Source organism: Aedes aegypti, chromosome 1 (genome assembly GCF_002204515.2).
Source record: "Aedes aegypti strain LVP_AGWG chromosome 1, AaegL5.0 Primary Assembly, whole genome shotgun sequence".
Taxonomy (NCBI): domain Eukaryota; kingdom Metazoa; phylum Arthropoda; class Insecta; order Diptera; family Culicidae; genus Aedes; species Aedes aegypti.
Window position 1 is genome coordinate 64,433,203 of NC_035107.1, and position 25,471 is coordinate 64,458,673.

The 25,471-nt window shown below is 39.7% G+C and overlaps 1 protein-coding gene across 1 annotated transcript in view; it reads right to left on the reverse strand.

Moving 5' to 3' along the window:
- Window positions 1-13,399: 13,399 nt before the first annotated feature.
- LOC5564999 (N-acetylgalactosaminyltransferase 7) overlaps window positions 13,400-25,471 on the reverse strand; it is a 47,927-nt gene continuing 35,855 nt past the window's right edge. Inside the window, exon 3 of the mRNA XM_021838287.1 lies at window positions 13,400-15,219. Within this exon, the coding sequence (XP_021693979.1) occupies window positions 14,298-15,219 (922 nt within the window). The 3' untranslated portion in view covers window positions 13,400-14,297. The remainder of the gene's footprint in view (window positions 15,220-25,471) is intronic.

Genomic DNA, 25,471 nt, shown 5'->3' on the forward strand with positions numbered 1-25,471 from the left:
TTAAATTTTTAATTTTTTCTTGAAGCCACTCCTTGTTACCAATTTTTTATATAATTAAAAAAATGTGTTTTTACGGTACTTTTGGAAATATGAGTATGTACCGTTTTGACTCATAATTGGTCGGGGTTCTGCTAAACCGCACTAAAAGCCATTTTTTCCCAAATTGAGTTTTTTACATCAGAGGACTAAATAATCATAACCTTTCTACCATAAACATATCGAGTAATTTGAACAGTCCCTTGTAATCTTAGATCTCAAATTTTCTTTGGAAGGACATGTAAAACTGTAATTTTGTTCAGCCAGAGTGAACCATAAACCAACAAACGTAATCAAAGGGAATGCATTTTTCGGATATAAAGCAAGATTTTTTCAATTTTCTTTTATGTCCTTACAAATTATCCATTTTAGGCAACTCATATAAACAGAGGACACTGAAATTGGGCAGCAATTGACTATTAAAATTGAATAATATGCCACCGAAACAATATGGATGGAAATCTAGTGATCATGACAAAATCCACGATGCATCGCGGTTGTTTTTTATCGTGCGATCATAGCAACAACGATTAACCTTTTGTCGTTAAGATATCACAACAAACTACGCCCCGCGATTTTTGCATCGTTCTGCGTGTGGGCTAGCGATTAAGTGTTCGCGAGCCATAGTTTTATCATTCTGAGGATTGTTCCATTATTGTCTATTGATTTCCCTTCGGATATATTGTTTGCGATTCTCAAATCATTCTCGGGCATGGTTTTAACGAAAAATAATAGCGCGAATACGCCATGATTCACATTGGCATAGGAACAGACTCCAGACTCATCCAGGCCCCCCCCCCCCCCCCCAGAATTTTTGATGATAATACCGTTTTGATTCATATTACGGACAGCTTCAAATTCCGGACACTCTACTTTGTATGGGAAACATTTCACACGAAATGTTTCAATTTTTGCCGTTCAAAAGTTCTCAATTTCAAGGCTTGTTTTAGTAAGGTTTTTCCAAAAACATCTTCGAAAATTTATAATGCCCAACCACCTTAGATGTCTATTTAGTGGTTTGATGATTTCAATTGATGATTTGACTGTTCCATTAATGATTATCATGAGCTGTCCGGAATTCGCATCAAAGTGTCCGGAATATGAGAGAAAAGTGAGGAAACGTCCGGAATAAGAATCATGTAAAGGACACACATTTTGATTTATTTAAAAATTTTCAAGTTGCGGAAGCGTATTCTTTAACCACTATTCGAAATATTAGGGCTTCCTACGCTCGATAGCGCTAAGGAATTATACAGAATGATTTATTTTGTATGCTCTATGCTGGGTTATACTTCACTGAGTCCTTAAGTGTCCGTAATATGAATCAAAACGGTAAATATTGAAAAAAAAAACAATTTACCACGAAGCAAAACTTTCTGACACAATGTCCATGACACTTGTTATTGACAAAAATCTCTTCACTAATTACGTTATTTTACGTTGTACAACTCGTGGAATCGGTGGAACGCGCGACAACCGAAAGCTTAATCATCCGGCTGTCGATCGATTGGTTACTGTTGAGACTAGCTTCTTGGTGTAGGCGATATACGCAAATTTTCGACATCTTCGTTCCAAAAACTACCGTGGTACAAAATAGCGTCAATATCCTGGAAGTTTGATTCTCAAAACTCGTTTTTAACTGTATTTTGCTTTCTAATGTTTTTGGAGGATAACCTGATCGAGATGTCCGGCGATGATGATTTTTCTTATGAGAATTCACTTAACCCTCTAATACCCAAATTTTTTATTTTCAATTTAAGTATTATTTTTCGTTATCTAAAATCGTTCTAAACACGTTTTGGGCAATTATTTATTTTTATTCGCAAATTTTTAAATTTTGGTTTTTGATTTTTATAATTTTTATTTTTGAACATCCCTAGCTGTTTTCATTTTTTCTTGAAGCCTTTTCTAGTTGTTGATTTTTGGCAATAATAAAAATTTAAATTTTTACGGCACTTTTAAAAACATTAAATTTTTTATTTTTTTTCGGAGCGTATTTTATTTTCCGTGTAACTAACGGTAAAACAGGTTTGAAATTATATTAATACCACCAGGCTCTTCTTTTGTGATACGTTGATCGTAGAAAAATATAAAAGGTACGATTTTTTATATTACACGTTAAATGAACCCCAGGCATTTGTAGTTTATATAAGAATGCAATTTTTCAAACAATTTCTAAAAATACAAAAATGTTTCAAAAGTCATAAAAAACTTTTCTAATATGCCTGTTATGAGTCAAAATATAAGCCAAAAATAAAAACATTTTGATTTCCGAGCTACGAAAAAATATACAAAATTCCAAAGTGTACCCCGTCTAAAGGCGGGGTTGGGTATTAGAGGGTTAAATAATCCATACATTAATTTCAACTCGTATAATGTCCCAACATTTTTTGAAAAAAATAGACAAAATTACTAATTTCTAATTTCATGGCAGAACTTTTTGTCGAAAAATCAGGCTCAACTTCCAAGGTATTTCAGCATTTTCTAGTTGTCTTCAGATGAATGGTAGAACTTAAACCTGGTGTGAAACAATGTAATAAAATCAATCAGAGTGTTTATTCCAGCAATAAATTCTCTCTTTGATGTTGATTAAATTTTTTTTACAGATTTGTAGCAACATTTTTCAAAAAAAAAAAAAACTTTTCGATATGCTTTATAGAATTTTAGTATAATCGAATTCCTCAAGTAACATTAAAGGTTGGCTTCAAACTTTTGCAAATCCTTTGGAAATTAGTCAATTAAAATTGTGGGACTTCATACTTTCAAAGCGAATTCCTCCTGGAAGACGTTCATTCCTCCTTTGTCTACTTTTTATTAGCAAATTGGTTCCGGATAATGTTCCCGGATTTACCTAAAAAAAGTTACTTAATCTTTCAAAAGTTCAGTGTTTCCTCGCCATTCCTCCAAAAATCATTGATTCTATCAAATCTAATACTAAGATATTTCGCTGAAAGTTCTATTAGACATTTCTTTAAAAAGTTTTTCAAAAGAAAAAATATTACATTTTTTTCCGCAAAGTTCATTACAAGTCCTTAAAAAATATTTCAAAAAAACATCGAAAATTGCATAAAAAAAACCTTTTTTCCAAGTAATTTCGCTTTACTTCCCCGGTTCGTTTGAAAATTGGAAAGAAAATTGTTTTTGAAACGCCTCTTGCCATAGAATCATCAGAGGGAATTTGCTGAAAACCTTCAGGAGAACTTTCGCTTTCAAAATTAGCATAGGGGTAAAGTAATCTGTAGAAAAAAATGTAGCAAAATAACTGGGAAGAAGGAAAAGATTTATTAGGATATTCATAGATACATATATTGGTCTTCCTTAAAAAACTTCTTAGAAACAATGTTATCAATTATTAGCAGAATCCATATTCTTGGTTTGAATTTTGTGCAATACGAGGGCGGAATTTTTAGAAGCTTTCTGGCAGAATTCTAGAAAACCATAAATCAAAGAAAGATAAATTTTAAGGATATTTTCCAAAGAAGATTCTGATGGACCTTCTTAAGAAATATGTAAGAAAATCTGAATATTTCTGCATTAGGTTTGATATATATTCATCTAATGTTTTTGAAACAAATATCTCAGTTAACGATTGCAGTTAAGAGATTGCATGACGATTCATGTTGAATCGATCGATATTTTTTCATATAATTGAAAGTCTATTTTCGGTTTTGTGGTAACTTTTTGATAATGGGTGTGTACACAAGAAAATCGCCAACCAAACTGCTGTTCAGCATCATTTCAGTTAGAATTTGATTGGAGAATGTTAATGGGGAACGTGGGTTAATATATAAATAACAGAATTTGTAAAAAAATTCATCTGCAAAAGTGTTTCAAGTTCAAATATGCATAGCAAACACTTATAGGTTTGTATAAATGGGTATAAACTAATATTTCTAAAAATACATGGAATGATTCACGTTTCGACATTGAATTCAACATAAATCAAACATTTTTGAAATATAAATATTTCGAACAAAACCGAGTGAGGATGTCGCATACCTTCAGGCGTATAACATTATATGGAAATTTCTGACTTTGATTACAAAAATGGCCCCAATTTGTGAAAATGATGTTCGATATGAGATTTGAGACCGGATTCATGATCTACTTTAACTGGGCTGTCAGGGATATGCAACGAATTATTTAAAATCTTATCAAAATGTTTGTAAGGATTTCAAAAATGCAAAAATCTCATCGATTTTTAATATTAGAATATAAAAACTCAAACGCTATCGCTTCCAATGAAAATAGTCCTGTCATGAAGTATCATACTAATACTCTTAACTTTCGCATATTTAACTGATTAACATAAATTATGTTATTTCGTTTAGTATGTTGTGAGTCCCTCACTATCAATGTTACCCGCATTATCAAAGATACACCGTTTAGGGTATTTGGAAATTTATTGAAGAGGTTTTAATTATCCGACTTCAACATTTTGTTGTTTCACCTTCCTTCGCATGGAACATTTTCCATACTCCAAACAGTACTACAGTACTACAAAATAATCGGAATTAAACTTTTCAAAAAAGTTTGTTTGGAATTTCTAAAGGTAGGAAAAATGGGACCTACATCAATATGTTGATCATAGTATCATGAAACTTCGGAGTTCATACAATATGTTATCTAAGATTTTAATTACAAATATTTGCAGTAAAAATTCCATCCGTTTTAACACCAATAATATTCTAACAATAAAAGACGAAGGAAGCTTTTCTGTGAGAAACATTGTCAACAAGTTTCAGAAATTCTATGGATTATTTCTTGAATATTAAGACAGGAAATAAGTATTTTTTTCCGAATTCTTGTGAAGAATTATTCAAAAAAAAAAAAATACCAACAAACTTCTTCCAACCCATTCTATGTGTTCTAGAAATCTGATACGCAGCGATTGGTATAGGAATATGTAAAGCAATCACTAAAAATATTGAAATATTCCTGAAGTAATTAATAAGATGAAATTTTTTTTCAGTTTTTTTATGGAAGAATCCTGAGATTACCATTCGTTAAAAAATTATAAAAAGTTATTTTTAGAACCTGAAAGTTATTTTTAGAACTAATAAGAAGTTCTAAAAATAACTTTCAGGTTCTAAAAATAACTTTTTATAATTTTTTAACGAATGGTAATCTCAGGATTCTTCCATAAAAAAAAAAAAAAAAAAAAAAAAAAAAAAAAAAAAAAAAAAAAAAAAAAAAAAAAAGAACTAATAAGAATATTTGTTGGGGCCCAGATAGCCGTAGCGGTAAACGCGCAGCTATTCAGCAAGACCAAGCTGAGGGTCGTGGGTTCGAATCCCACCGGTCGAGGATCTTTTCGGGTTGGAAATTTTCTCGACTTCCAAGGGCATAAAGTATTATCGTACCTGTCACACGATATACGCATGCAAAAATGGTCATTGGCATAGTAAGCTTCCAGTTAATAACTGTGGAAGTGCTCACAAGAACACTAAGCTGAGAAGCAGGCTCTGTCCCAGTGGGGACGTAAAGCCAGAAAGAAGAAGAAGAATATTTCTTGGAACTTATGAAGAATTTTTTTGAGAAGTTTAATAATGAATTGCAAAATCTTAGTTAATCTGGTGAAAAAAATATTGAAAAAAAGTCCCAAAAGAATCGTGAGTGTGGTTTGAAGAAAAAAATATCTCTGGAGAATACTTAGATTATACTCTGGTTATTTTTTTGGAAGAATCAAAGGGAAACAGTGATATAATTCTCTATGCAATCCCTGAACAAATTACTCGAGAAATCTTTGAGTAATTTCGCGGAAGAGTTTTGAAAAAAACGGTTGAACGCTAGGAACTTTATAGGAATTTTAGATTTCTTCAAACATTTTATAGTTAGGCATTTTTAAACAAATAAAAATATTTTTGAAAGCGTTTTGAAGTAATACGAGATGTTGTTCCTTTATTTTAAAGGAATCTTTAAATAATATTTTGTGAAAAAACACAGATAGATCTGCGGAGAGCTTCTATGAGAAATCATGATTAGTATTGTTACAATTGAATTATTTTTAATTTCTTGTGAGATATTACGATGAAACCTGGAAGAGTCATTTAGTTTTTTTGCAAGAAGTTTGGATAATTTTTGCTAAAATTTTTTCAAACAAACTTGTAGAGGAACTTTAGGACGAACTTCAAAAGCAAAGCTGAAAAAACTGGTTTCAAACTTTCTTAGGAATCCGTGGAATTAATCCTTGCTTGATGATCTTGAAGACATTTATGGTGAAAGTCCTAGAGCTTTTTATGGTGAAATCCTCAATAATTCCAAAAAATCATAATCAAATTATTAATTAACAACCAGAGGATACTTTAAACAAAATATTGGAATTTATATGTAATAAGTACGTAGAGAACCTTCCAGGAGAAATAGTTAAAATAATTTGTAATGCATTATCTGGCAGAGTTCTTCAATATATTTTTTAAACAATTCGATAGAGATTCTTCGAGACATTTTCTGGTAAGATCAGAAAGTCGTGGGAATCCCAGGACAAAATCAGTGAAAATTGGTAAAGGAGTTCTTGGAGAAAACACTGAAAATTAAAAAAATATAACTCCTGAAGAAAATCCCGTAGGAATTTTCAGAGGAATCTCTTCAAAACACATGTTTGAATTTCAAAAATTTCGTGGAAGAATAACAAAGGACATTTCTTGTGATTTTTTGTTAAAATTATTTAAGAAATTTTGACTGGATTACAAAATGAATGAATCTTTTTCGTAGCGAAAATTGAAATTTACAAACATCACTAATGTGCCGTGAAATGAGACAGAATAACAAATAATTAAAATCAATACAAATCTGTTAAAACTATGAAATTTTGCTATGGATGCTATAAATCAGTGGTCACCAAAGTGCGGTCCGCGGGCCGGACGTGATGTATGTATCTCTTAATCTAATCTAATCTAATCTAATCTAAGCGCTTACACAGCCAATATTGAAAAGCATCCTGGAAATACTGGAAATTATTTCAGTATTTTCTTGTCAGCATTAATATTTGCAGCATATCGTCAATATGTTACAAATATTAAAATGGCCAGGCCCACTGTGCAGACTTGGGTTTGAAGATAATCAAAAAATTACGGCGATCAGATTATTCACGTATGAATAACGTGATAGACGAGAATTTTTCAATTTTATGATTGAAGAAACGGGGACAACCGTACCAACCGTTTCATACAAGGGAAGGTGAGTGAAATCGTTGGAAGTGGCGTTGCTAAAAATGTTAATGCACACTTCTTTTGTTTGCTTCTTTCCAGGGATGGGACATAGGTTGAAAAAAAAACAGGGCTGAGGATCACTGCTATAAAACTATTAAACTAAAAAAAACATGAAACTATGAAATTTTCTAGCCCCCCCCCCTAGGCCCCCTTCAGAAAAATTTCCTAGCTACGCCAATGATGATTCAAGTTGATCGCTACTTGTGACATTATCCGATAAACTCTTTGTCCCACGACAAACATTGCATCGGATGCTCCTTATGTCGGTGCAATGCGCGCGTGGTGCGGTTTTCAAATCATGCTGCTGCAAGAGCGACGGCCCTCTTAGACCGTTCGAATACCATGTTGTTTGTCGCTAGAGACGATTATTTTCCATCCTTGCTGTTGCCTGCCGAGAAGTTGGTTAAGCATGCAAAATGCAAACCCAGTTTATGATTATGAATAGCAAGTTATCCTTAAGTCCTATCAAAATGTGGTCTTCAGCAAAGTTGTAGCTGAAAGGATTTCACATGAACAGAGGTTGTTCACTTTTCCATAAAATAGTATGTCGAAGAGATAGAGGCCTGGACACAAAAAGTTGGCGTTTTTCATAGTAGCGGACTTTGGGGCAAGTGTGCCATAGGGGCAAGTGTGCCACCCCTGCTTTTTATAAAAACTACAATATATATTTTCTTTTTGAGCTTGACAATATGTTCCCTTATATTTCACAATACAATGATCAAAATATGATGAAAAATGCTCTATTTTTCACGTATTTACAGCGACTTGTGCCAAGACAACCAAATTTAAGTGGATTTTTATAAGATTTTGTTGTTTCTAAATAGCATGGTGAAAGGTCAATTATTAACAGATTTTTCTAACGTACTGTACATCGTGAAACTATTCAAATATGTAAGTTATTGTGGCATTTGAACGAATAAAGTATTTAGTTTTACCAACGAAATTCAGTTTGGTTTAAATGTATACTTATTGGGGCAAGTGTGCCACCTATTTGGTAAACAAAAATTGTTGGAGTGAAATTTATAAAAATGTAAACATCATCAACAAAATCATAATAATAAATCAAAATGAGGCACCAGTAGTAGTTTCTGAAGTATAGTAGGGGAATAACTGACATGTTGCCCCCTAAAGTGATTTTTTCTCAAAATATTCAAAATTCAATACGTTTTTCGGCTTATTAAGTACAGTTTTTCATATCTACATCAATATTTTACCGTTATTTAGTGCTTATCTAGTCTAATATTATACAGTGAGAGGCAAAATAAAGTGCCCACCTTACCAGTTTTCGAATTTCTCTCATTGATTTGGTTCAAATTAAAGTTAACACACCTAAATCTTTTGTGATATTTTATTTTTGATGTTCTTTTAAAGTTGCACTTACGAAATTTTGATTAAAAAAAGAATTTTACTTAAAGAAAAAGAAAATCAATTTGTATTGAAAAAAAAGTAGTGACAAAAATAAGTGCCCACTTCCTTCTTGGCCCCAGAAAAGATGATTTAAGAAAAATAAAAAGCAATTTAATAGTTAATGTGTCCTCCTTTGGCCTTAAGGACTTGCTGGAGGCTCTTCGGCATGCTTTTCACCAGGTTTTGTAGGTGTTGTGGATCTAGTTCTTCCCAGGCGCGCTCCAAGGCTTCAAAATAATTATTTTTGTTGGTAACACCAGTTTTTTCAACCCTAGCATCGAGAATCGCCCACAAATTCTCGATGGGGTTGAGGTCTGGGCTTTGTGGAGGCCATTCCAGCGGTTTAATCCGACAAGACCGGAAGAAAGACTTGGTCTTCTTTCCAGTATGCTTCGGGTCGTTGTTCTAGAGAAATATGAATTTCTCTTCAAGGCCCGTCTGGATCAGCGAAACCTCCAGATTTTCCAGCAAGATGTTAATGTAGGAATCTGCCGTCATTATTCCGTCGATTTTCACGACGCTTCCTACTCCACTCCATGAAAAACACCCCCAGACCATCACATTTCATCACATCACACTTCCATGCGTCACCGTTCCTTGGATGTGGCGCTCCTGAAGCTCGAGCTGTCTAACCGAGAGCGGCGGGCTCGTGTGTGATGCAGAGCACCACATCCAAGGAACGGTGAAGCATGGAGGAGGAAATGTGATGGTCTGGGGGTGTTTTTCATGGAGTGGAGTAGAAAACCTCGTGAAAATCGACGGAATAATGATGGCAGATTCCTACATTAACATCTTGCTGGAAAATCTGGAGGTTTCGCTGATCCAGACGGGCCTTGAAGAGAAATTCATATTTCTCTAGAACAACGACCCGAAGCATACTGGAAAGAAGACCAAGTCTTTTTTCCGGTCTTGTCGGATTAAACCGCTGGAATGGCCTCCACAAAGCCCAGACCTCAACCCCATCGAGAATTTGTGGGCGATTCTCGATGCCAGGGTTGAAAAAACTGGTGTTACCAACAAAAATAATTATTTTGAAGCCTTGGAGCGCGCCTGGGAAGAACTAGATCCACAACACCTACAAAACCTGGTGAAAAGCATGCCGAAGAGCCTCCAGCAAGTCCTTAAGGCCAAAGGAGGACACATTAACTATTAAATTGCTTTTTATTTTTCTTAAATCATCTTTTCTGGGGCCAAGAAGGAAGTGGGCACTTATTTTTGTCACTACTTTTTTTTCAATACAAATTGATTTTCTTTTTCTTTAAGTAAAATTCTTTTTTTTATCAAAATTTCGTAAGTGCAACTTTAAAAGAACATCAAAAATAAAATATCACAAAAGATTTAGGTGTGTTAACTTTAATTTGAACCAAATCAATGAGAGAAATTCGAAAACTGGTAAGGTGGGCACTTTATTTTGCCTCTCACTGTACATATTCGCCGTAATATAAGGGTAATACATATACTGTATTGAATGGAGACAAAAATAACCATTTTAGTTATTTGAATTGAGTAATAGGGAGTTACGCATGTTTTAAACCCTGTTATAAAGCCCCTTATTACGGTAAACTTTTTTTTAAATTATCGATCAGCGTCTGCTTTGTAAGTATTATTAATAGGAAATAAAGACAATTTCATTACAAGTAGAATTACATGCGATGTTCATTCGGTAGCCGTCTTGCCCCATATGGGTGGCACACTTGCCCCATAGTGTCGAAAAATAGGTTATTTTGGATGATATTTGAGAAGCTCCAAAACTAATACTTTTTGAAATTATTTTCTTTTTGAATGGCACAGTGGTTATGAAAAGATGTAAAACTAACATCATGAGGATAAATTGGTGGATTTAATGAGCTTTAGACAAAGTTAGAGAACAATTTGCTTAAGGTGGTACACTTTCCCCAAATTCCGCTAATCTCCATATAAACTTCAAATGGCTTGTGCACAGTCAAATTTATTCCGAATCATTTCAAACTTTGGGAGGATGCTGTTTACCATAATATAAATCGTTTAAGCATAGGGGAGCAAAAATTTCAAAATTTGCATCACTCTAATAAGCACCCTATTCGATCTGATGCAAAGTGTTCTTCAGGAAGTCGAGAGTTGTCTATTGTTCTTTTTACGGAAAGACGAAACCGCGATGGAAATCGACCTTTACGTCTTTTTGGCACTGAGATTAATGTAACTGATCAGGTGAAGTATGTTGGAGTCGTTCTAGATTCCAAACTTTCTTGGACACCTCACATTGATTTCAGAGTCAAAAAAGCTTGCATGGCCTTCGGTCAATGCCGGCGAACCTTTGGTAAAACTTGGGGCCTCAAACCCAAATATATCAAATGGATTTACACAACAGTTGTTCGACCAATATTGGCATATGGATGTCTTGTGTGGTGGCAAAAGGGCGAAGTGAGAACAATCCAATCAAAATTGGGCCATCTCCAAAGGATGTGCCTGATGGCGATGTCTGGTGCGTTCTCCACAACTCCCACAGCAGTGCTCGAGGCTCTTTTCGACGTTGTGCCACTACACATACATCTTAAACAAGAAGCACTTTCTTGCTCTTACCGTTTATGGGTACTGGATCTACTGGAAAAAAAATCCAGTGAATCGTCGATCTACACACACTTCGTTGTTTCCACTTTTGGTAAATTGGGACAAAATTGTTCTTGCTCCAAGTGATCTCACAAATGCTTGTCACTTTCCTTACAGGACATTTACCACACAATTCCCTTCACAGGAAGAGAGGACGTCTGACTATTTGGAGAGAAGTATATAAAACAATATAGTTTGTTACACTGATGGCTCCCTTTTTGAAGGAAGAGCTGCTGCAGGTGTATATTCTCGTGAGCTAAGGCTGAGTCAGTTCCACTCACTTGGTAGAAACTGTACCGTTTTTTAGGCGGAAATATTTGCTCTTATGTGTGGAGTGCAATCAGCACTTCAACAACGCGTAATGGGTAAAGTCATATACTTCTGTTCAGATAGTCAGGCTGCTATAAAAGCTCTCGCTTCAGCCAACTCAAGGTCGAAGCTTGTTATCGCATGTCGAACTCAAATTGAGGAACTGAATTCAGTCAACTATGTAAACCTTGTATGGGTACCTGACCATTCTTCCATCGCTAGAAATGAATTGGTTGATGAGCTAGCTCGCGATGGAGCATCGCATGACTTCATCTTCCCTGTGCCGGCTATTCCAATTTCGAAGTGCTGGGTAAAGCTTCAGATAAACTCTTGGGCGGCAACTCAGCACAAGCAATATTGGAATAGTTTGGAGTCATGTCGTCGAACAAAATTGTACATTACTGAGCCATCTCATCTTCTATTGCCACGATTAATGCGTTATATGATTAGGTTAAGTTAGGTTAAGTATATTAAAAACTTTTTTTTTCTCTTATAAGCAGGTGAAATCAACTCACCTGTAAAAAATCTGAACTGCTACGGCAAATGAAATGTAATATGTTGTTAACAAAATGTTAATAAAATCTTAGATTTGTTTTACCAAATTAGGATGATAGTGTTGTCTAATAACACAGAACACCTAGATATAAGAAATAATGAATGTAATGTTTGGAATGATACTAATAAAGAAATTAAAAAAAAAAAAAAAAAAAAAAAAAAAAAAAAAAAAAAAAAAAAAAAAAAAAAAAACTGAGCCATCTTCAAGGATGGCGAAGTATTTAACAAATCTGTCAAAGCAGAATTGCAGTCTCTTGGTCAGAGCGTTGACAGGCCACTGCCGACTCAACTATCCAATGGCAAATATTCAGCGTGCTGACTCATTTGTGTGTGATAGTTGTGACTCCAATTATGGAACTTCGTATCACCTGATATGTGACTATCCAGTTTTTGCGCAAATGCGATTCCAATTACTTGGTAAACACTTATTAAGTGAAACTGAATTCAGAAGCCTGAATCTTCAGGACATTCTGTTATTCTTAACCCGCTGTGGTAATGAGCTATAGGCTCTTTTTACGCTCTTGCGTTTTGCAGTGGTATGGAGCTACATGCTCTCAATTCGCTTGCTAATGCGATCTTCCCTCTTCAAGGGACCCCACTCCTATTTCCTCCCATCTTTCCCTTCCCTTTCCTCTCCCATCGGGTAGATGACGAAATAGGCTCAAATATGGCGATGGCACAAATCTCACAACTGGTGGGGAACGTGCCTTTGGAGCCGGCCTTCTGATACCTGATACTTGATACTCTACGAATTTTAAATTTCATTTAAATCGGTCAATAAATAACTGAGAACAAGCCTACTCCAAGTTGACCATTTTGTATGGAGGATTGAAAAACTTTCAATGTAAATGGGACTGGTATGCGAATATTGGCAGTACAGCTCTTTAAAGTGCTCTGGCGTCAGAACACAGACGAACGGTTATGCAAAACGAAATGAATCAAAGCTCAAAAAACCAAGACAGGGACATGTTCTCAATCATAGAAAAAAAAATCGTCAGCTATTTAAATTTAATAACAAGGTTTATTTGTCTTAATTAATACAGTTAACTCTCCCTTACTCGATATTCCGTATCTCGATATCGAGTAAGAGAACCATAGTAAAAGTTGGTTTTCATGGCTAACTCGATGGTCCCTTGCATCGCATTTGCATTGGTTTTGTGTTCTGTAACTCGATACCTCCCTAACTCGATGGTCCCTTCAATATCGAGTAAGGGAGAGATGACTGTAGAAAATTTATCCTAAATTGATTCAATTTTAAGTCGTAACCAGGTGATTTCCGTTTCACTTATTAATTCTTTACATTTCCGTATCAGCTCATGTGCTTCGATAATACTCCTAGTTTATATCAAGAAGGATTGCCATTGTGTGTGTGGGATTCTTATAGTTTAAATGCTACTGTACCGCGTTGTAAATCGGGGCTGGCGTGATGTACCAGTATCTCACTATTGAGTTATTGATAATGAGGAAGTCTTGTATCGTATTGTAATGGAGCACACGGGTGTATCGTACTAACACAAAATTCAGTCAATCTTTTGATTTCACAATTTAAGGTTCTGCATTCCAACACAAACGGTACCTCAACTTAATAACAAAAAAAATGTTGCAATCCTCCGTCAGCGGAATTTTTGTCAACTGTAAAAGAAGGCACACGCGATCGTACGCGCTTTAATTGTACCGCTAATAATTTGTTCGGTTTTTGCACGACAAACAGGTCATTGCTTAGTGGGCTAAATCCTAGCCATAATCGCACTTATTTCGTGACGCTGGTTTTTGAAAGGTGTGAAACCAAAGACACAAAACAAGTTCCGAATATGGGTCGGACTTTTTTCCACTGTGCACTGCCTTGGGGGTAACATATCCTACTGTTTCAAATTGAATCGATCGATAAATTAAGTGATTGCTCCTTTTCCGGAAATTTTAAGTCATTTTGGCAAATCGCTATTCCCAAGTATTGCAGCTTTACTGTGTAACAGTTTTGGCGGACGAGGATCGCCTTAAAAAAGTTCCTAAACAGTTTCTTACGTTTATGTACAAGTGTTAGTCAGCTGAGAAAGGAACGTAGGCTAAGTTCTTCACGTAGGCGGTTGTCGACACCGCCCCCACCTATCGTCGGTGAAGAGCTTAAGCCCGTTCCGTGGTGTGATCTGGAATGTTGTGCAGCGTCGAGCCCGGACGGAACTATCCGCCATTCGACTACCACCGCGGAGTGATGGTGTGGAACTTCCAAGATTGATATGCATTGTGCACGTCGCATGGCATCAGTGCCAGGGCTCGCGTTTGCGGATGGTATCCCATGCACATTTTGTACGTCCGGTGCAGCAGCGTGGAGGTGTTCTCGTCGTACTGCCACGGACCATCGACCGTTCCCATCCGGCAGAAGGCCAATTTGATGCCCATATTGTCCGCTTCGATACACCGCTCCCCAACACCCAACTGCCCAGCGGCGTTCAACCGTATCAACTGATTATGGCCCTGGCCATGGCAGTGCTGTAGTCCGATCATCGCCGGAGGTTGACGACCCAGCGCATCGACGCACTTCTCCGTTCCGGAATTCTTCAGCTCTCCCCAGAACAAGTTGGCTGGAAGTGCCGGATACTTGTCCAACACGTCGTAAGCAACGTTGTCCATATACCACTGGAAGCTCTTGCACTGCAGGCGTTCCTTCAGAGCCAACTGTTCGCTGATATCACCCATATCCAGAAACCGTGCCAGAGGTTCCCGAGTGTAGAAGTACTCCTTGTACTGCTCATCGAACCACGTTTCGATGACTCGCTTGTAGTTGATCGTGATCAGTGGTCCCTTCTTCTTGTTGGCCAGCTTGCCAAAGTTGTACGGCATGAAGCCACGGTACACATGGCCCACTCGGGAGCACGGGACCCACTCGATACTGCCACCGCACTGCCAGATCTTGAAGCTCAGCTCGAAGTTCTCTCCGCCCCAGACCAGCAGACCCGGATCGTAGGCGCCGATTTCGAGGAAGAACTCACGATTGATGGCAAAGAGACCGCCGGCATGCGTCGGGCTTTTGTAGGGTTCGCTGTCGTGCTTTCGGCGTTTCTGCTCCCGGCGAGGCACCTCGTTCTCCTTGTACAACATGCCCCATTCGAAGATGCCCCTGCAAATGAACATAAAAATAATAGTTAACAATAGGGAAAAGCAAAACACATATGAGCGGTTCCACGCGAAATCGGTAAACGATGAAACTCGACTACCTTGGATTCAAATGGAATTTTGCACATAGTTTCGATATAATAGAATAAGTTTTTTCCACTGGTGGAGAGACCATTTAAAATCAAGAGTAACTTCTGATAAGGGCGTAAGTATTTTTAGCATCACCATTTAAAAAAAATGTATCACGGAAACCGTTCGTTATAGAGAAAAAGTGTCTGAGGAAGGATGGTAGACAATCAAATAGGCTTTGTAAAAAAAAATACACTGAAAAAAAATACTTATATTTTCATGAAAAAATCGAAATTAAACCTTAAAACACAAATTGCAAAAAATAGGTATCTTCGATTTGTTTCAATTTTTTTCTGTAAAATTTCAATGTAAAACCAGATGTTTTAAGCACAGTTTCAACATGGTGCAATCTAAAATAAAAAAGTTTTTCTAAGAGCAACTTTTGGTGCATTTCTGAAAATTCAATTTCTGGCCGTAGAAAAGACGTTTTGATGCTGTAATATGATTCTTCACCCAAAAACAATTAAAAATGCTAATAACAATGATCTTCCTAAAACTAGCCGTTTTCTAGATATTTAGGATTCAATTATATTAATATCATAAAACTTAAGAAAACACGCCCGTTTCATAAGTTACTCCAGATGCTCCACCAACAATGTTACGTTTATCTCTTTCCACATTAATATCCCATGTTTTAAGGGCAGTTTCAACATGGTGCAATTTAAAATAAAAAAGTTTTTCTAAGGGCAACTTTTGGTGTATTTCTGAAAATTCAATTTCTGGTTATAGAAAAGGCACATTGAAAAGGATGGTTACTAGAGCTAGTCTGGCAAGACAGTATGAGCATCCAGTCACTAATGCAAAAGCTTTGTATGAGTGGGCTAGTAAGCGGAGAGAAGAATACCTGACAAAATTGTCATTTTGTTTTGTGTCACAGGAAGATTACGAACAAGGATCAGAAGAACTAAGTAACATACATCAACAAGCAAAGCTAATTCCAGAACACAGAAATTCCATTGCTTTGTATTCATTTCCAAAAACAAAATCGCAGCAAAACTGTATTCAAGCGATGAGGCAGTAAGCTATTATAATGTTTATAGAAAAGTAAAAACATAATCAAATAACTTGACATTTAAAATCTGTTCTATACCAATATATATTAAAACAAATAAAAATATTAAAATTATGTACAATAATCGTGAGAATAAATAAATAAGGTTAAGAAGTTTAAAGGCGTTTTTCTTTCTTCCCCTCCTTAACATCATTCATATTATCATCTTCCATCGTAATACCACAGACAAACAGAAGTAACACCTCGAACATTTTTCACGAAATTCTCTCGACCACAAATACTACCACCATCTAGTGAGCTTATTGAACGAAATAACTTTTTGTGCCACATGTCCAACAGGTGGCGGTAGTGTGAAATGTCAAACACGAAGGAAAGCGACGCGCGCGCCTCTGGTTGTGAACTTACAACTGTTGTATTTTAAACTAATCGTTAAATTCGTGGGCGATGGAAATTTATCCAGTGTTACGTCTGTTTGTCTGTGGTAATACTTATATTAATTCTCAACAATATTCCAACAATCATCCTGTATCTTTCGAACAGTTCATCCAACCGTCTAAATGTCAAAGAAAAAGTAGATGGGATATTAATGTGGGAAGAGATTAACGTAACATTGTTAATGGAGCATCTGGAATAATGTAAGAAACGGGCGTATTTTCTTAAGTTTTATGATATTAATATAATTCAATCCCAAATATCTTGAAGCGGTAACTTATAGAAATTGATATTAGAATTTTGAATTGTTTTTGGATAAAAAATCATATTGCAGCATCAAAACGCCTTTTCTATAACCAGAAATTGAATTTTCAGAAATACACCAAAAGTTGCCATTAGAAAAAAAATTTGATTTTAAATTGCACCATGTTGAAACTGTGCTTAAAACATCTGGTTTTACATTGAAATTTTACAGAAAAAATTTGGAAAAAATCGAAGATACCTATTTTTTGCAATTTGTGTTTTAAGGTTTAATTTCGATTTTTTCATGAAAATAAAAGTATTTTTTTTTTCAGTGTATATTTTTTTTACAAAGCCTATTTGATTGTCTACCATCCCTCCTCAGACACTATTTCTCTATAACAAACGGTTTCCGAGGTACAATTTTTTTAAATGGTGGTGCCAAAAATACATACGCCCTTATCAGAAGTTACTCTCGATTCTAAACGATCCCCAATTACATGAGATAATTTTCGTCTCATATACTTAATACATCTGCGCAGTTTCATCCAAATCGGAATGGTACATGTCAGATTTCAGCATTTTATGGACGATTTCGTGTGGAACCGCTCATACGTGTCTAAGATTTATGAAATTAGGAAAATTTGCACATGAAAAGATTTTGGAGGAGAAACCCGCCTATTCTGTGACAAGAAGCGTAACCTGGAAGAGGTAGAATACCAAGAGATGAAGTTGACGTGCCGTTTTTATTATTATTATCTTTATTAACGAGATTTGCAGCCCGAGGCTGGCTCATCTCGGTGCCGTACCGTTGTCAAGAAACACGGAAACTCCACCTCGGAATCCCACGCACGCTGCCATTTGACCATAGAGACTAGTTTGGTAGTCCTGCGTATACCTCTTGTGCCGCGCCTTTCGAAGCACTGACACGGTACGGTACGCGCTCGCAACCCTCAGGCAGATTAGCCTATAAGTACTCTCTAGCTTGCTACAGTAGCTATCGGTACTTAAAGCCGTGCCCCAAGCCGGGCCACCATACCTCAGTATGGACGAGGCGACACTGGCCAGAAGCTTACGCTTACTGGCGTACACCGCAGAACTATTGGACATCACCCGGGACAGTGCCACAATAGCTGTGGAGACTCTCTTGCAGGCATAATCAACGTGGCTACCGAAGGTAAGCTTATCGTCGATCATCAACCCCAAGTGTTTGACGGAGCGCTTCGAAGTGATCGTGCAGTCGCCTACACTCATCACCGCTTGCTGCACCGTCTTTCGGTTGTTGACAACAACAGCCTCAGTTGTGGTGAGCCAATTCCAGTTTCCTGGAGCTCATCCACTCCTCCACAATTGCGATCGAGTGGGCTGCAGTCAATTCCACTTCTTCGATCGATTCACCGTAGACCTCCAGCGTAATATCGTCGACAAAACCAACAATGACCACACCCGCTGGGAATCTTAATCTCAACACATCGTCGTACATGACATTCCATAACACCGGACCCAGGATGGAACCTTGAGGGACTCCTGAGGTTATGTGAAAGCACTTCCGACCCACCTCTGTGTCATAGACTAATACCCGATTCTGGAAGTAACTCCCGAGAATCTTGTACAGGTACTCAGGTATCCCCAGACGCAAGAGCGCATCAGCAATAGCCGCCCAACAAGCACTATTGAATGCGTTCCTTACATCCAGAGTCACTACTGCACAGTAGCGAATCCCCCTCCTCTTACGCTGGAGTGCTATCTCAGCGGTTTTTTTTAACCGTCAGAATAGTGTCTACGGTGGACCTCCCTTATTGGAAGCCGAACTGGTTGCTTGAGAGACCATTTACACCCTCGGTGTACCTCAACAGTCTGTTGAGGATGATCTTCTCGAGCACCTTCCCTATACGCCTACGGGTCACCGGGTGGTTTTTCTGCCTTTGGCAATAGTATCAGGCTCTGCCTCTTGCACACATCTGGAAATACTCCCTCGTCCAGGCATATCTGCATAGCAGATCTGAACATCCCGGGAACCTCCAAGATTGCGACTTTGAGGGCCAGGTTTGGAACTCCGTCCGGACTTGGTGCCTTACCTATACTGAGGCATTTTGCAATCCCTACAAGTTCCTCATCGGTTACCCTCTCCTCATCGCCAGCCCCAATCCCCGGCTGTCCTACGAAAGTAGGCCAAGGGCTAAGGTTGTGGCGCGGAAAGAGCCCCTCGATGATCCCCTCCAGCATCTCTGGAGATTGCTCTGTAGGAGACATTGCACCTCTTGTCTTCGCCATAACGATCCTGTAGGCATCACCCCACGGATTCGCGTTGGCACTCTGACAGAGTCCCTCAAAGCAGGCCTTTTTGCTTGCCCTTATCTCGAACTTCAGCGCGACTTTGGCAGCAGTGAACACCACACGTGGTTCTTCACGCTCCTCCTCGGTACGTGCTCGCTGCATCCGCCTCCTGGCCCGTAGACAGGCACGGCACAGGTTCGCAATCGCTTGAGTCCACCAGTACGTCGGTGGTCTCCCATTCCTAGGGTGGACTTGATAAGGCATGATCGCATCGCATGCACACGAGAGAACCGCTACCAGTTCGTCCCCGCTTAGGCCGAGTAGGTTACGCTCACGGCGGAGCGCCTCTCTAAGTACTTCGTCATTGAAGTACGATGTTTCCACCTACGAGGGCTTGACCTTGACCTAGCCGCTTCTTCTAATCGACTCCGCTACGTTTCGACTAAAGGTACTTTTGGTACCAACATTAGCCAGATCGACATCTGGCACGACCAGTGCCTCTAGCAGAATTTGACCCGCTGGTTCGTGATACCGCTTCCCCATTCCACGGCCCAGGCATTGAAGTCACCCGCTATTACTACTGGCCTTCGCTGTCAGCACGGTCGACATACAGTCCAGCATCTGCGTGAACCGCTCGGTCGACCAACTCGGAGGCGCATAGCAGCTACAGAAGAGGACTCCGTTTACCTTGGCGATCACGAAGCCCTCGTAGGTAGTAGACACCAACTCCTGGACAGGGTATTTACCCGTCGTCCATATCGCCGCCAGTTTTCCGGATCCATCCACGACCCAGTTGCCGTTGCCGGCGGGTACTCGGTATGGGTCCGATATAATGGCGATATCCGTCCCCCACTCAGCAACTGCTTGATACAGCATTTGCTGAGCTGCGTCACAGTGGTTCAGTTTCAGCTGCGTTACCTGCACTGTGTTTTTTTCAATTATGGCTCTTTTGAAGGTCGGGCACCTTGAGCCTCCCGTTGGATTCTTATTGTTCACGAACTTCCCGGAACAAATCAAATACTTGGGAGGGTTCTTGCAGCCTAGTGCCTTATGACCTTCCTCACCACATCGCCTACACAACTTGATCCTATCAGGGCCTTTACAGCCCCAGGACTTGTGTCCTGGTTCCCTACACCTGAAGCAGATCACCGGTTACTCGTGTATGGTCAATGAGCATACTGACCAACCCACCTTGATCTTTCCTACCTTAGCGGACTTGTTAGCGTCCGCCACAGGTAGCTGTACTAAGGCCACCTGAGTTCCTGCCGGACCTTTCCGTAGCCGAACGACAGCGGTGGGCACCTGTTGCCACAGTGCCGTGACGAGCTCTTCTGCGTCAGTGATTCCGTCAAGGTTCATCACCTTCAGAGCCACTGCCTGCGTTAGAGCCCTCACCTCGACACCCTCGCCAAGGACCTCTTCCGCCAAGCTTTTGTATCATTTCACCTGTACGAGTGCTTCTGACACTGCGTACATCGGCTCCTAGATCTGCGAGCTTCGCGTCGCTGCGCATCGCCTTCAAGACTTCCGAGTACTTGGACTCTTCCGTCTTGATGATGATCGCATCACCCTTTTCGCGCTTGGCACCTACCCTCCTACCTTTCTTTGGCCTGGTATCCCTACGCTTCTGCACTTCGTGCTTCTTGTTCTTCTTCTTTCGCTCTACGGTTGGGGTGTTTGAGGACTTCTCAATGGTCGCAACCCCCTGTTCCCATCAATCCGTGAGGGGCCAGCCTTTTCGGGCCCACCCTTCTCAGCTTTCCGGGACGCCTGGTTGGGGTCCGACTTTCCAGCCCTGCTGCCGACTTTCGGGGTTAATATCCGCCTGGCCTTGCGAGCGCCGTCGGGTAGCTCCTCCCCTGACGGCTGCCTCGCACGCTTCTGCGATTGCTTGTTATAAGCATTCGCTTCCGCACTTTTAGGGCTACCCGCAAAAACGAAGGGCTCCGTCTGGGTAGACTTCGGCACTTTCAATTCCACGGGTTCTGCCACTGTCACAGTGGCTATGGATTCAGCATGGTTCTGCTTGGCCGCCAACATCGACTTACGAAGTCTCAACAGGGCCTGCTTGAGGTCCTTGCTGATGTTGGACTTCGAGGACGTAAAGTCAATGATGGAGTCAAGCTGCTGTGCAGCCACTTCCATCGCAGAGAGCCCCTCTTTATTTTTATTGATGGCCCTGATCAATCTCGCTCCATCCATAACCTCACCCAATACGTTAGCCGGGAATGAAATATGGTGTCCAGCACTGGCACTACGTGCGCTGCTGCCTCCTCCTGCTTCCACTCTCCTCAACGGAGACCTAGCTAACCCACTTCTTGCGAAGGGGTTCGCTTTCCTACTACTGCTACCTGCGCTACTACTGCTATTTTGATAAGAATTTGTACTCATTATGGATCCCACGAGTTGCACGGGAAAAGAGGTGCACCACGCCCTGCACAGCCCTGCATTAACGCGGTAAGGGACAAATTACTGTGAGGGGTGCCCAGGTGCCCCACAGGCTCCGTTAACGACCGAGCATCTTTTTCACCCCCTCGACCACTCATTCCTTGGCACGGTTTTTCGCTTCACACCTTGAATTGGGGTTACCCTGTTTGGTGGACTCTTACCACCGGAACAGGTCATCTGTAGTTCTATTCTAAGCCAGAAACTACACAGTAAAGGAGACGGAGTATGAGAAGATGGAACAGCTGTGCCGATCTCAAGAAACACGCAAGTTCTATCAGAAGCTCAACGCATCCCGCAACGGATTCGTGCCGCGAGCCGAGATGTGCAGGGATAAGGATGGGAGCATTTTGACGGACGAGTGTGAGGTGATAGAAAGATGGAAACAGCACTTCGACGAACACCTGAATGGCGCTGAGAGCACAGGCAATGAAGGACGGGACAACGGAGAAAATGCCTTCGTCAGTACTGCGGGCGATGGAAACCAACCAGCCCCCACTTTGAGGGAGGTTAAGGATGCCATTCACCAGCTCAAGAACAATAAAGCTGCTGGTAAGAATGGTATCGGAGCTGAACTCATAAAGATGGGCCCGGCGAGGCTGGCCGTCTGCATCGGCTGATAGGCACAATCTGGAAAATAGAACAGCTACTGGAGGAGTGGAAGGAAGGGGTAATATGCCCCATCTACAAGAAAGGCGACAAGTTAGATTGTGAGAACTTTCGAGCACCATTCAAAATGCGGCCTACAAAGTATTATCCCAGATCATCTTCCGTCATCTGTCACCTGTAGTAAACGAGTTCGTGGGAAGTTATCAAGCCGGCTTCGTTGACGGCCGTTCGACAATGGACCAGATCTTTACTGTACGGCAAATCCTCCAAAAATGTCGTGAATACCAGGTCCCAACGCATCACCTTTTCATCGATTTCAAGGCGGCATACGACAGTATCGACCGCGTAGAGCTACCATGGACGAGAACAGTTTTCCCGGGAAGCTCACGAGACTGATAAGAGCTACGATGGAAAGTGTGCAAAACTGTGTGAAGATTTCAGGCGAACACTCCAGTTCGTTTGGATCCCACCGGGGACTACGACAAGGTGATGGACTTTCGTGCCTATTGTTCAATACTGCGCTAGAAGGTGTTATGCGGAGAGCCGGGCTAAACAGCCGGGATACGATTTCCACGAGATCCAGTCAATTTGTTTGCTTCGCAGATGATATAGACATCGTCGGCCGAAGATTTGAAAGGGTGGCAGACCTGTACACCCGCCTGAAACGCGAGGCAGCAAAAGTTGAACTGGTGGTGAATGCGACCAAGACAAAGTACATGCTAGGTGGTGGGGCCGAGCGCGACATGGCTCGACTAGGTAGCAGTGTTACGATAGACGGGGATACGTTCGAGGTGGTCGACGAGTTCGTCTACCTTGGATCCTTGTTGACGACTGACAATAACGTTAGCCGTGAAATACGGAGGCGCATCATCAGTGGAAATCGGGCCTACTTTGGCCTCCAGAAGAAGCTGCGGTCAAAAAAGATTCACGCCCGGTAGTCGGTAGTCCTCTACGGGCATGAAACGTGGACGGTGCTCGAGGAGGACCTGCAAGCACTTGGAGTCTTCGAACGTCGGGTGCTTAGGACGATCTTCGGCGGTGTACAGGAAAACGGTGTGTGGCGGCGAAGGATGAATCACGAGCTCGCCCAACTCTACGGCGAACCCAGTATCCAGAAGGTGGCCAAAGCTGTAAAGGATACGATGGGCAAGGCATGTTGCAAGAATGCCGGACAGCAACCTTGCATTGTGCTCGCTTGAGATCCGGTTGGTACAAGAAGACGTGGAGCGCAGCGAGCTAGGTGGGCGGATTTGGCGAGCGTGGGGCAGAACCGAGGATGGAGAGATGCGACCACGAACCGAGTATTGTGGCGTGAAATTGTATTTCGTTTTCTTTATAATGTGTTTGAATGGATCAACCACATGTTCAGCACACACGAAAATATTTCTAATGTTGATTAAACTCAAAATATTCTTAATTTTATTATTACGGTATCAACATTTCGAGTATTATCGAAGTTGTATGCTCCTCAGATATATTTCCAACGAGGAAAAGTAGCTCGACAAAACTTTCACACGCAGAAAATTTTAAAATATGTATTCTGTCTGGGTAAATAAACTATCTTCAACTTTAACAGTTGTTTTCGATACTAAATTCAAGAAAACCCAATATTGCAGCTAAAACTGTCCCAAACAAAATATATAGTAAAATTTTCCTCGACAGAATAATTTTAACTATTTGATGGCCCAAATGTTGAACGTTTTCGTGAAAATATCCTAGGTACATCAATGTTCAATAATGATCGAGATTTTGACACCGCTTTGTATGAAACTCTTAAAAACTTTGTTATGTCATGCACCTTAACGTCGAAAACAACATAATGTGAACACGATTTAAAACAACGATTTAGAAAATTCTAGGTATAGCTTGGTTAAATATAATTAAAATCGTATTTCAAAGCAAAAAGTTAAGACATTTCAAGGCATTGGTCCATATTTTAAAAAGTGTCGCGGAGCACCTGCCAAGATTTCGCGGAGCACCAAGTACTCCGCGGAGCACGATATGAAAACCGCTATGTTATACGATCATTATTCGATGAAATTTTAAAAAGTTCGTCGCTTATCCCTGACAGCTCAGTGATAGTAGAATATGAATCCGGTCTCTAATCTCATAGCGAAAATCATTTTTACAATTTGGGGCCAGTTTTATAATCGAAGCCGCGGACTCTGACCACTCGGCTAAGGAAGGCCTAAATAACCGGAAAAAAAATATCTCATAAAGCTGAACACAAAAGAATGAAACAACATTAGGGTATGAGAATGAAGAATGAGTATGATTATTTCGACACAAATGCCAAATAAATGGGAAAGTGTCCTAAATTAACATTAATAATAATTAACAACAACATTAAGCTATTATTTTGACATCTGGGTCAATGGCAAGTATCACCCTGGTACCCAGTCAAATCGGAAAAGGTGAAAGAAAAATGTTGAAATTCCTTAACAGTAGCTATTTAATAGTAACGTGAATTTGTATAGCGATATAGCACAGTAATTACTAAGATTATTTCACTACCAAGGATCCTGAAGCGAAAATTTGCTAACAAACTTACATCTTGTCACCTTAATTCACTGGAGAGAGGATTGATGATAAACAAGTGATCATGTTACGATTGACCTTATTCTAGTGCATTTTATTTTTTATAAAAACTTGACGTCAGAACTAATGATTAGCCCTGAGACGGGACTCGCGAAGACGGTCTTCTTTTTCTGTGATTGCTGAGTTTTTTTCTTATTCCACTTTGTATTTATACTAATTATGCGCATGCTGTTCAAAAGCTCACATGAACCTCTCAGCATAAAATGATTGAGTTTGCATCACATCGAATCATAAATAGCCGTTTGAGTGAAATTTCACGCCAGCAAACGTAACATACATTAGAAATAATTAATCTTCTGCTTAGATTTATCTGCAACTTTGGAAAAAACTGCTCCGCCGACTGAGGTTTTTAATAACAGTTTACTTTGAACACAATACTTTTCACTTTTTCAGCCATAAAAACGGTGGGCTGCATTTGACGTTTCGTGAGAGGAAAATATGGGCTGCATATGACGTTGATATTTTTCCTCTTCACGAGTCTATCTCAGGATTAGCCTACGTAGGGTAACAGTCG